Below are 12551 nucleotides of genomic sequence, written 5' to 3' on the forward strand. Positions count from 1 at the left end.
AATGACAGATTAGATGAAACTGGACAGTTGGAATATCGTTATCATTAGTTTCCCAGGGAACAAAAAAAAAAAAAGGGAATAAAAACTATATTTTTGAGAATTAAACAAATGCAATGGTTTGAAATTTGTGATTCAAACTTATTGATCACAAACAGCAGCCAAATTAGGAAGTGGTAATTTGGCACTGGTGCCAAAACAGAAGTAATCTTGTGAATTTTTCCAATCTCAGAAAGTCTAAGGCTACTGGAAGAAAAGCAGAAGGCTATATAAGCTATCCGACACATATGAAGTGGGGGGTCCTCCTCATGGAAAATTTGCACGTCAAACACTTAATTTCCTGCATTCTGCAGACTTTATAGGCACCAGTTTATGGTAAAAATGTCTTTTATGTGAGGGAAAACAATATTTAGGCAGAAGGAGACAATTATAAAAAAAGGAAAACAACAATGAAATATAATGCAAAAAGGCTCTAAAAAATTCTGTATTACCTCCAAATATTTATTCATTAAGTGTTATCGCTGAGTCAGCACACATGTAAGCATTAATTACTCTTCAGTCCTCATTTGTGTCTTTTGTTTGGGGTGGAAAACTCTTCAAATGTGAATGTGGCACCAATTCATGCCAATGAAACAGAACTAATTCACAAAATTTCTACTCATGTTTAAAACTTTCTGCACATTCAGTGAGCTGTGCATAATATTACTGCTTCACTAGTGTATTAGTATCCCTTCAGACCGTCTGACAGACAGAGAGCCCCATTTGGGACCCTCTCTGGAGGAAACAAAATTTAGGGCAGTGGCCAGGCACTGTTTTTCATTGGAGGTGGAAAACTGAAACTATATCAAACAACAAGCAAGAAAGTTGACTGTACAGTCATCATTTTGCTTTGCAAAAAAAAAAAAAAAAAAAAGACTTGGGCGCAGCCCCAACCCCTCGTCTGAGTGTGTCTCTCTCTCTGACTATAATACAGTTGCTTGTGGTTTTCCAATGCGCCACACTCAGAAGTAGGATAGCTTTCTTCTTTGATGCACGGTGAAATAATTTATTGTTTCAATGTGCTTGAGGAGCACACCTGGAGCATCGGGGCGTACTGTTACATAGTAAACAATGAAAAGCTGTGCACAAGCCTCATCTTTAGAGGGTAGAGCCTTGTCCCCGTTGAGTAGCAAAGAAACGCAAAGTAATTGCTTCAAATAATCTCTTTTTTAAGACAGTAACTGTATTCAGAATACCACAAATTTAAAGTGTAACAAAATACAGTCACTCATATTTTGTATTTTAAATATATTATTTAGTTACATACACCCCAACCTCTGACAGTGTGCCAAGTTTTTAGTTGCTTAATAAATACTGAACTCACTCTCACAACACTTTCATTTTAAGAACAGCTTTTGTGTGTAACTCACCAACTCTGAGTTTGAAGTCATTGAAGGAGTGTTTGTTAATAACATCCAGCTTCCCCACCAAGGCAAATGCAAACTCTACCATGGTCCCTATGTGCATGTACTGCCTGTCATGCTCCTGGGAAACAGTGAGGAAACGCAACCAGTTAACACAATCAGTTCTAGTTAAATAAAAGTTGGGTTAGGTGACCAAAAAAAAAAAAAAAAAAAAGATTGATCAGGATTTTAAAGTGTGTGTGATGAGCCTACCTGTGATGTGTACTCAGGCCCTGGTGATGCGTTCAGCCCAGTAGCAGCCATGTAAGTACTGCCAATAGTCTTGATCTTTTCCACACCACTGAATTTAGGTTTGGACAGCAGCTACACGCACAGATACAAACACAATGCACACAAAAGCTAAAACAATGAGACATAGTTTATGGCAGAAGTGTCATTTTTAAATGATATGTGTATATCCATATGCATATATAGACCACACTACATTTATGCAGTATACAGATTTTTAAGAAATATCAGAGGTTTTGGGGGGGTTTTCTCCTGTTTGCGAAAGCCTCTCAAAATGTTTAGTTTCCACTTCAGGAAAGTGTGATTTGAGAAACAGTATCAAATCACATTCTACTAGAAAATCACTGAAACCTACCCTACTCTGTTCATTACAAGCGTTTGTGATGCACATGCAGGGTGTTGTTAAGGTTGCAGGAGTGAGGGTTATTACCTCGTCAAAATCAGCAATGATTTCGTTGAGGAGCCTGAGGCACTCTAATCCCTCTTTGTTGACGTCAGATTCGGTGTAGAACTCTTTAAAGTCTGGGATGGAGGCGAACATGACACACACCAGGTCATAGGACTGGTGGTACAGATCCTGCATGACAAAATACAGACATCAGCACAGACAGCTACAAAACAATGTTATAAAATTGTTATAAAACTATTAAGCCACAGACTTATTAACATAGATAAAAAACACATACGATTTGCATGTATTCTGTGTATATTTAAGCTTAGAAATACTTGATATTATTCAGTAAAAACACCGGTGGGACCAGAGAGCAGACAAAACTAAAGTGATAAACCAGACAGATAAAGTAAACAAATCACCCAAATAAAAGCGACTCTAAAATCCATTAGACCAGCAGCTTGCTCCTGGATCCTGTTCAAGTGCAGGAAAAGAGTCATTCGCTGACTCTTCATTCAGAGTTTTTGCAGCAGAAGCATCATTCCTATCTAAATTCACATGACCTCCAGGATACCACGTCCTCTAAACTTCCTGAGATGTAAAACTTTACTTTTCACAGTTCCCATTGTGAGAAGCACTCAGGAGATATAACAGGATTCAGGATGATGAATGAGAGAGTCTCTCAGGCAAGTCAGCAAATTCACCCAGACTGTGTCTCCCAATGCTTTGTCATCTTTATAGGTAATTAATCAAGTGCCAATTCCATTAAAAACGGTTTTAATATTTAACTTATTACTACCTGAATTTTAGCACTGAAGATCCGGAAAAGAGCCAGTGACTTAATTTACAGTACTTTGTACTCACTGTAAAGCACTTTATGTACCTTTTTACAACTTTAATTCTCTGTTGCACTTTCTGGTTGTGGCTGTGTCACATTTTCTTAATAAACTTTTGAATTATACATCACACTCAGTACGCTTACATGGACAGTTTTAATCCACTTTCATTCGTAATGAAAGGCCATTCCGATTAAAAGTGGCCATGTAAACGGTCATTCCGATTGAAAATTAAATCCGATTAAAGGGGGTGGTTTATTCCGTTTGTCATTCCGAATAAAAGAATTTTGTGTGTATGTAAACGCTCATTCCTCTTTAAGTTCATTCTGGTCTTTCTGCGCATGCTCGTTTCCTTGCCCTTCTGGCGCGATAACGTATATAGCGCGCATAGCAACGGGCTGAGATAGAGCAGTCGGACTCGTTGCACTCACCGGTTTCCATACGCCAAAGCACGGTCTTCTGTCTCCCTTCTTTGACCTTCTACCTCCCTTCTCCTCAACAGACGAAGCATTAGCAGAACAAGGTTGTTGACGTACTGCTGCTTCAAGAATATAAGCAAAACAAGCCCGAAAAAGGCACTAAGAATGGCGGCATCAAGCATCTTGTTATCCGGAGCGAGGACTACAGTGTTTTCTTCCGGTAAACGTAAACACTTAACAATCGCCCCGCCCCCTATCCAATCAGAAACCTTCCCTGCCCCAAACCTTGCGCAGACCCAAATAAAGGCGATTAAACTGATCTCCCGTGTAAACCCTCATTTGGAATGAATATTTCCCATGCAACTACCTGGAAAACTTTAATTCCGAATGATTTCATTCAGATTTATTTCATTCTGAATGAGAAGCCATCATGTAACCGTAGCCACTGAAGAGCTCAACATTAAGGAACGACCAGAGCAAGTAAAATGCAATGTCAAGCTAGCATCTTTGTGAAGAGCTGCACATGCACAGTATCGATCAAGCACTCGCAAGAAAACAGCATTGGATATAGATAACATTTACGAACTGAAGCACATGCAAGCATTTCACTTATCCTGGAAACAGGAATTTAGTTGGTGTTAGATGTGGGAGAAAATCTCACTATGTTTTGTGCGGTGTGAGAGCAAGGCAGATAAAACAGAGCCGTTTCTCATGACAATTAACTTCATTTTGTACAGGTAAGTAAAATTTGACCTTGAGCAAATACATTTCTGACCCACTTGCCCAACCGGCAAAGTGGAACAAAAGAACATTAACCCCAACATTGTCTCACTATAAAAAGAGCATAACTTTTAATATTAATACCCATCCTGGTTTTTGGGTGCATTCAAATTTAACATAATTAACAGCAAAGAAATCAATTATGTACATATTTTAGATCTATTGTTAGATCTTTGAGGTAAGCTTATTTAATGTCTCATCAGAGCTGTAATGGATCTTGGCATATAGCCACTGGTGCTCCAAGACCTCTGTGCAATCACAATGCCTCCTGCATCCATTTGTCAAAACACAATCTACATGATCCTCCATATCTGCAATGGAAAGAAAACATAATAACTGCCTACCTCATTCTTCCAGTTGCGTGCCAGGAAGTGTTCTGCAACATGTGCAGGCAGGACATTCTCCAACAAAACCCGGTTGAGGTTCTCCATCGTTTCAATCTCCTCGCACTCCTTCTTGAACTTGTTCTTCCACAGAAAGTCTAACCTACAGTAATATTCATTCTGTTACAAGAGGACACAGAGGTGAAGAGACTGAAGGTACAGCTGCACAGCTTGCTTCCATCAAGTCACAGAGAAAAACAGAAACAGCTAAAAAAAAGGTGGATTCCACCCAGGCTTAAAGACAGAGACGAAAACGTAACACTGAAAACAACATGGGCCACAACTTTGTCACATTTACGACACTCAAACAACTCCCATCGAGACAGACAGAAACACAGCGGTTTATGCAGCTTTGAGTCACAAATGAAAAGCTACAAAACTCATTACTTTACAACCACTACATCCAGAAGACTGTTCCATGAACAGGCAGAGTCATTTCAGGACAGGTGAGGAATGACTTTCTCTAGTGAGAAAATTGTGGGTACAATTTGCAATGTGACATTTCATTTTCTCCTATGTGGGTGAAGTGCTCACAGCTCAGGTGCTCTATGGTGATGGCTCTATTTAAGCCTGTTCCTGAGCAGCACACGAACCGATTTCATAAAGAGGATGCAACAACCAAGGAGAAACATGTCTGGGTAATGATCTGATGGAAAAATGACCGAGCAGAGAAAGTGATATGATTCCATATTAGAAATATACTTGTTACAGTCACAGAGAAAAAAAAAAAGGGGGGGGGGGGGGGGGGTGCAAAGACAACGTGTCTATGTATACACACTAGAGCAACGTGTGTGAGACTGAGCAGATCTTAATAAATGGCATCAGTTATTTTTGCTGTACAGACGGTTGCTCTAGGGACATCAGTACTTTGTCTTCTGCAAATACGTTTATTATCCACTCGCACTCAATCTGCCTAATGTTTCTGTTTAGATGTGAGGCTCTGTATCAAAATCCAGCAGCACTTATTGCAGGAAGTGTATCATCACATTTTCTTAATTTTGTAAGACAGAAGCCTGAAGCACCCACAGAAACAGAAGTTCCCAAAGGGAATTCAAAGTGTGTCAATGTAACCAATTTAAATCACACTGAATAATGCAGACAGCACATACGCTCTGTGTACTGTGATGCCAAACAAGTGTCACTGCGATGTTGGCACACTTGAAAATGTCTAATTTATTTGTGAGTGTAGTGTCAGCTATGCAGTTGCACGGGATGCGTGTGCTTTTGCTCACACCTGTTGATCCACTCATGTAGTCAGTATGATTTTTCTGGACATGGTTCAGTCCCCACAGGGAGGGAGAAGTGTAGCAGCCATGCTGTTATTTCAGTACACAGTAGAGCTCAGGGGATCAGCTGCATCCAATTTAATGATAAGCTCTGATATAAAACAGAAATATGACTCTGCCCATGTCTTCTCTCACTGACAGAGTGCTGGAACTTCATCCTGCATCCAAGTCTATTCTGAACCATAAAAATAAAGTATGCATGCACATTCACATGTGGACACACACACGAGTACGTGTCCGACAAAACCGATGGCCGAGGACCAGTAAAAGATTATGTAGAGCAAGAGGCCTTGAGCATGTTTTAGAACATCATCATTTTCAAAACACGTGACCAGTGAAATGCATTCACTTAAATACATGCGGGTAAGTTGAAATGCATTACGCAATGCACTCAGCTTCTTACCGGTACTTAAATAAATGTCAGTGAAGAAAAATTGCGAGGATACAAAAAGAAGACGAACTCTCTACTTTTGGGGAAACAAATAATACTCCTGGGTGGAAAACAGGGACTGTGGTATATTTTATACAGTGAACATATACAAGGGGCCTTTAAAACAGATCTACTGGTTGGTTGGGCCAGTGGGGAAATAAATGTTACGGTGGAGACTGACACTGCATGTACTACGTATATGGCCTATGTGTAGTGTGTTCCTATATGTTACCACTAGCTGAAGAGTAAAAATATAAATATCTGTGTAATCAAAATGTAAAGAGTCTAATTATGGTTTATTACTGTTACTTTAAATACATGTAGTTCATGTTAGTAGCTAAAACTGCATTTAAGCTCCAGGGGACAGTAGTGCCCCAGTTCTGAGTCACTCTCAAGTACAATAAGTACCCTGCAGTGTAGCATAACCCCAAAATAGCCAGACTAAGAAGCACACAACTCTTCAGAATGACCAGTCTCTGCTCACTGCGTCTCCTGGTTAGTAAATCTTAAAGTCCACCTGTGTAACTTCAGACTTGCTGATGTAAATCACTGGCCTCGAGTGGTAGAAGGGGGGGCAGATAAACTGGTCTCATGATGCCTCTATTGCAGTGTGGCACAGCAGCCAAAAGAGCTTTATCGTCTCTACTTGATCTAGTTTATCAGCTGTGCAGAGTAGCTATTTTCCCTCAAGCTCTGAGGTAATAATGGTACATATACAGAGAGATATAAACAGTAGTGTCAGGAGTCCAATTTAGTCTGCATTCACATGAAATATCTTAAGCTAGCTCTGGTGGCACAGAAGAAAAATACCCGCCGATGACCCCACTGACCAATCCCCAGTTGCACTGCTTCTCATGCGGCCAGGCAGTACATCAAACTCAATTGTGTTCACGTGTAGGAAGCCATAAGATCAAGGGATTGTGGAATTCCTCAGCAGGAGGGATGTGACAGGGATGTAAAAGATATAGGATGAGATTCAGTGCAATGCAGTGCGATGATGATGTAAAAAAGCTGAAAAAAGCTGAAAACTAAATTATTTCAGAGCTGTGAAGGTGAAAATGTGCAGAAGACAGATGATAACATCATTGAAACTATTATAGTGTGGACTTACCTGCCTGGCAAGCACAAGCAGAGTGATGAAGAATATAAAGAGGGAGATAGAGCCCATAGTCTTCAGGTCTTTGAGAACTCCTGGTCTTGAAGGGCAGAGAAAAAACGAAGAATGTGTTTGTGCACAGACAAAGAGAGAGAAGACAAGAAGAAAGAGTTAAAGATAAGATAAAGGGGGAAAAGTGACAAAAGTAAAAGTGGAGGGTGAAAAAGTAAAAGACAGAGATGAGAGTAACATTTAATTAGAAATTCAGATTACAATCAGTAGTCTGTGACATGTGTCACATGATTGGTTAGCAGACCATTTCATTCCAAGCTGTCACTCGGTTAAGACTGTCACTTCTGCTTTGCTGTGACAAGAGCTTGATTACTATTTGCATTCCAGTGGGTGAGCTTCCTTGCCAGGGTGCATTCTCAAGGAACGTTTTTCCAGAGCCAATAAACAACGAGATAGTGCTCACCTTTTGCAAAGATTCAGCACCATAAATACACCTCAAGACCTCCTGTTTCTACTATCATAACCCTAACATTAGAACACCTGTCTCGGGTCGAATTAGCCAACCGACCAAGCTACAGCTTTTGTGCGTCAATGTATTGTAACTGTGTATGCCAACACACACTCACACTCAAAGCCCCAAACATACTGTATAAGGGGCAATGCCAAAAACAAGACTAAAAATGCTCCTATATCATTTAAATCTACACTGAAACACATTTTTCTTCAAAGCAATGAAGTCTGAATTCAAACTCTGAATGTGTGATAAGACTCAAACAGGACTGTTGCATCCTAATTTCTGCAGGAACATTTTGCATATTAATGGACTCTTACTCTTATCTAGGGCAGAGCTCAGCAGACAACTGAGAAAACAGCCTGCAAGTTCTGCACTTGCCTAGTTAATTATCTAATCAATTCTTTACACAGACTGAATGGCAATGACTGAGGACAGACAGTCTCACATGAGGATGAATGATGGAAAACACACAAACAGGAAGCACTAATTAGTTTGGTTTCTGATGAAAACTGTTTGACATATACAGAGTTTTAAAACTATAGAAAAGACCAAAGCTTTTGAATTTGTCATGACAACACTTAACACTTCCCTGTTTTGTATTACTGCTGATCAAAGCTGTGTGAAATGTACTGCCGTAGCAGGAGGGATACACATTATTCTATTTCAATCACTTTGGACAAGAAAGTCAAAAACCAAAGAGACAAAAGACTTCCTTTGCTGGAAATCAGACAATTTAGATTTGAATTGTTGATGCCATGTAATACTGCCACATTTGTCTCTTGACAATGAATTAGTGATTGACACTGCAGGCTCCAAAAAGTTTTGTTTTGGATATTACATCTAAGAGACTTTTATTTGCAAGGAGGGCTTCCAGGAATTAATCAGAAAATCTAATTTTCCAGTGAGACCATCAAAAATTGTGCCAACTTGCTTTTAAATGCATTATTTATATCTATGTTTTCATTAACAGGAAGAAAAAAGGTCTTTGGGAAAATATCAGAAATGCTCCTTCTTGTCTTAGCCGGCTGGAGGGGCGTGACGCCATCTGTGTTTGATTGACAGCAGGTGGCAGGCTACCAGAGTGTTGCTGTTACACTACAGGGGACTAGAGACAAAGTAAACAAATGTGCACTGCATTTACAGCTACGCTGTCATGCTGTTAAATGTGCTGAGCAGCTAATTAGCTATCTCGTCTGCAAACTTTTGGTCATTCATTCAAAAAATGAAGAAAAAGGAGAAGACGTGTGCATGTTTCTAAGTTAGATAAGGAGAATTTAACAGAAAAGTTGATGTGAGTAGTTGTTGACCACCGTGATGGGTGTGGTTTTGCAGGAAGCAGCAGTGTACGTTTCAGTGAGCTCTGTGACCATCACACCCTATGCTCTGAGTGCATGTTAATACTTTAAATGATAATCTGAGTGCAGCTTTGTAAGAATACGGAGAAAAACTCCCACATAATTTCGGTTTGATAGAAATGAGAAATTGGGACTAAGTGGTACAGTATGGGCTCGTTTTTTTAATAAAGCTTAGAAAATAAGGCAAACCACACTGAATAATTCACACATACGATAATAAATGAAGGCATACAGGATATACTGTTCATGTTTTCCAATAATCTGCACATTTGGTCTCACACCAGTATACATGGAAAACTGCCTTGAAAGCCCTTTTGGGGCATCCACTGAAGCAAGATACTACATTGATAACAGGATACAGACCTGCCATCTCAGTAGATTTTGTTGTTGGACATAATTAAAACCATCTTGGGAATAGCCACACTATAGTAAAATCTGAATATTATGGATACTGGTTGATAACTTTTACAGTAACTAATGTAGACTTGCATTTTTTGACTCAGTTCAGCTACACAAACTTTATCACCATTCTGCACAGACTCTGACATGACATTGACATTTCATTGACCTTATAGAAAACAAGTACTCTCCCTTGCCACCAAATCTGTAGGGAAACCACCGACTTGATGCGATGTGATTGGGCTTCACTGCAGAGAGAGTTCAGACTTGCAATGAAATATTTGTTTTTTGATTTAAGCACACTAATTATTTTCACTCTAATTACTAGAATACTATTAGTGATGCAGTACATAGCTGTATATAGTTGGGTCAATTGTGGCACAGTGTCACTTAATAGCATAACATTGTATCACCTCAATAAATATCTATTAACAAATAAATAAGTGGGAGTCTCCTCGCTAAATAAATGCAAAACAAGAGCAACAGGTTAACAGAAGTGTGATGTGTAATATGATGAGGTGTTAAGTCAATAGTCTTATCTTTATTTCCTTTCATATCTGTTCACATTCCAGACGCAGACAGGAGTACCATCATGAAAGCTAAGCAGTGTACTGCTGTGGACGAGTGCAGAAGCAAAACGTATTTTAAGCCCCTAAAAAAAAAGGGACCACCTGAAACACAAAAAAGAATCAACCATATTAAGAATATTTTTACTGATTTATCTTGACAGGCTCGCTAAACACAGGAGTTGCTGGTCTACTGCTGCTTCCATCAGTTAGTCTGTTTGTGTTACTGTGTGACTTTGGTGAATCTGAACCAACCCTTTAAATGCCAGAATTGCACAAAAACACAAACACGTTAAGTGATCAAGGCAGCAGTAACTTGGAGCTCCTGTGTTTAGCCTCGTTAAATTATTGGGTTTTTTTCCCCAATGGAGTTTGGCTTTGAAGAGAATGGCATAACAGCTTCAGTTCCCCGTTGGACATTGCTGTCTGATGGTAAAGTAAAGCATCAAAAATATACTAAATATGTTTTTCCTCTTGACTGATATTTTTCATATTTTTTATAGATGGGACCTCTTTTTAGGTGGCTAAAATACTATTTGCTGCTGTCCCCACTCACAGCAGTACATTGCTCAGCTTTGAGGCTGTAGTCTTGCCTGCTTCTCCAAACTGGGGACATGCTGACTGTCATCTGGGTAATACGCTAACTAAGGATGCAGAAAACCCTACTTCAAAGGACTCTCCTTTTAAGATGCACCAGGCGCTTTGTAGGTTGCTGATGTACACTGCATGTTTTCTCTAGTTTCCAGGGCTTGTGCCTCGAGTAGAAAGTGGCTGAAAGAAAAAATTAGGTTGTGGAGAAAATATTGGCATTGACAGAAGCCAGTTTAAGTGGTGCTGGCACCTACAAAGGATGCCCCCTTGGAGCCTCCATTTGGAGCCTCCATTTGGAGCTATTCTTGACTCGACTAACTGGAAGAAGGCCTTGAGGTAAGACCTTCTTTCTCTGCTCTCCCTTCATATAGTTTTCCATTTCCTCATTTCTCTTCTCAGGCTACCCAAACTTTTTCTCTTCACCCACGTTGACTCTGTATACCTTTGTTCGTTGCTCTCTTGAACACTATATGTGCACCTACCTGTCCAGGCTCTCAGTCTTGTACAGAAATCTGCTGTATTCATCCAGTAGAGAGGCATGTGTTTGCAGAATAATGATGTTGTAAACCACCACGGCTGTCAACATGATAATCATCTTCAGCTCGTAGTTTATCCTCAGGAACACAGAGCAAGAGATGAGACCCAGTATGCAACTGTAAATTAAATACTAGACAGACCGAAAAAGAGACAAGAAGACAGACAGATTGGTTGATTTACTAAAGTTATCAAAGATGATAATGAATTTATAGAGAATCATAATGATAATAATAATAATCTTCACTTACAGGAAGGTAGAAAATGTTTTTGCCTGTGAAGGTGATTAGTTGTCCACTGGGGTAAAACAGGGTTTCATTGGATGAATTGTAAACATGAGCAGGAGGCAACAAATTGTCTTCCAAAAAGAACTAGAAAAGGGAACACAAGGGCAACAGAAATTAAGGGTTTGTCACATCTTTGGTCAGTGCTAAAAAATCCTTCCATTTAAATCCACTACTGAAAAAAACAAACACACAATTCACATGCAAATGATACTATCCCTGTCTGCTCGTCTTGCACGTCAGTGTGTGAAAAGACAAACTAGTCTACATAATACTTGCAGGAGGAAAATAGAGTTAGATAAGAGGCCAATAGTGACAACCATTCAATAATGTCCTTTAAAGTGAACCTGCAGGATAAGGTGAGGATTGGCTGCCCCATCGAGCAAAGCCAAGTTAATATGGTTCATCCGCCCTGAGCAACTGACCCACGTCAGGCCAAAACAAGATTATAATCTCTGGAATCGATTTGTGTGAAGGTCTAAACCAGGGTCCTGACACCATGCTTTATCACGCAACTTCCCCACAAGCCTCAGGCTACTATTTCACCTTTATCTGAGCCTTTCTATTTTCTTTTGTCTGCAAAACTAAAACTCAATCAGATAAATCTGAAAATTGATAGAGAAGAGTGAAATAACAATGAAACTGCTATATAATATATTCCCTTATCACTACATGCAAATGTTGCTGGCACTATTATGCAGGGAAACCATTATGTGTATATTTGAAAAAGCCTATTGATGGCAAAACAAAAAAGAAAGTATTTTTCTGTAGCTGATTATGTGGTGAAATATCCTGTTAGTTTAAGGCAAACAAAACAAAAGAAATGGAAAGCACAGAGATAAATACTAAATTAAAATGCTTGTGCATCCACAGCCCCGAACCAAGATGACAGAGACATATTTACTGTGGTGCTACATTATTTTTTTACCGTTTCAATAAATAAAGATTTGAGTTGTTTTTATATTAAGTACACTCAGTAAGACAGCA

The 12551-nt window shown here is 39.4% G+C and overlaps 1 protein-coding gene across 1 annotated transcript in view; it reads right to left on the minus strand.

The window, feature by feature from the left end:
• adcy2a (adenylate cyclase 2a) overlaps positions 1–12551 on the minus strand; it is an 88032-nt gene that overhangs the window by 3516 nt on the left and 71965 nt on the right. The window contains exons 18-24 of the mRNA XM_050046484.1: positions 11532–11651; positions 11229–11413; positions 7325–7409; positions 4459–4617; positions 2119–2265; positions 1653–1763; positions 1407–1521 (exon numbers count right to left, since the gene is read on the minus strand). Of these exons, the coding sequence (XP_049902441.1) occupies positions 1407–1521; positions 1653–1763; positions 2119–2265; positions 4459–4617; positions 7325–7409; positions 11229–11413; positions 11532–11651 (922 nt within the window). The remainder of the gene's footprint in view (positions 1–1406; positions 1522–1652; positions 1764–2118; positions 2266–4458; positions 4618–7324; positions 7410–11228; positions 11414–11531; positions 11652–12551) is intronic.

Source organism: Epinephelus moara, chromosome 6 (assembly GCF_006386435.1).
Source record: "Epinephelus moara isolate mb chromosome 6, YSFRI_EMoa_1.0, whole genome shotgun sequence".
In the NCBI taxonomy this organism is placed as follows: Eukaryota; Metazoa; Chordata; class Actinopteri; order Perciformes; family Serranidae; genus Epinephelus; species Epinephelus moara.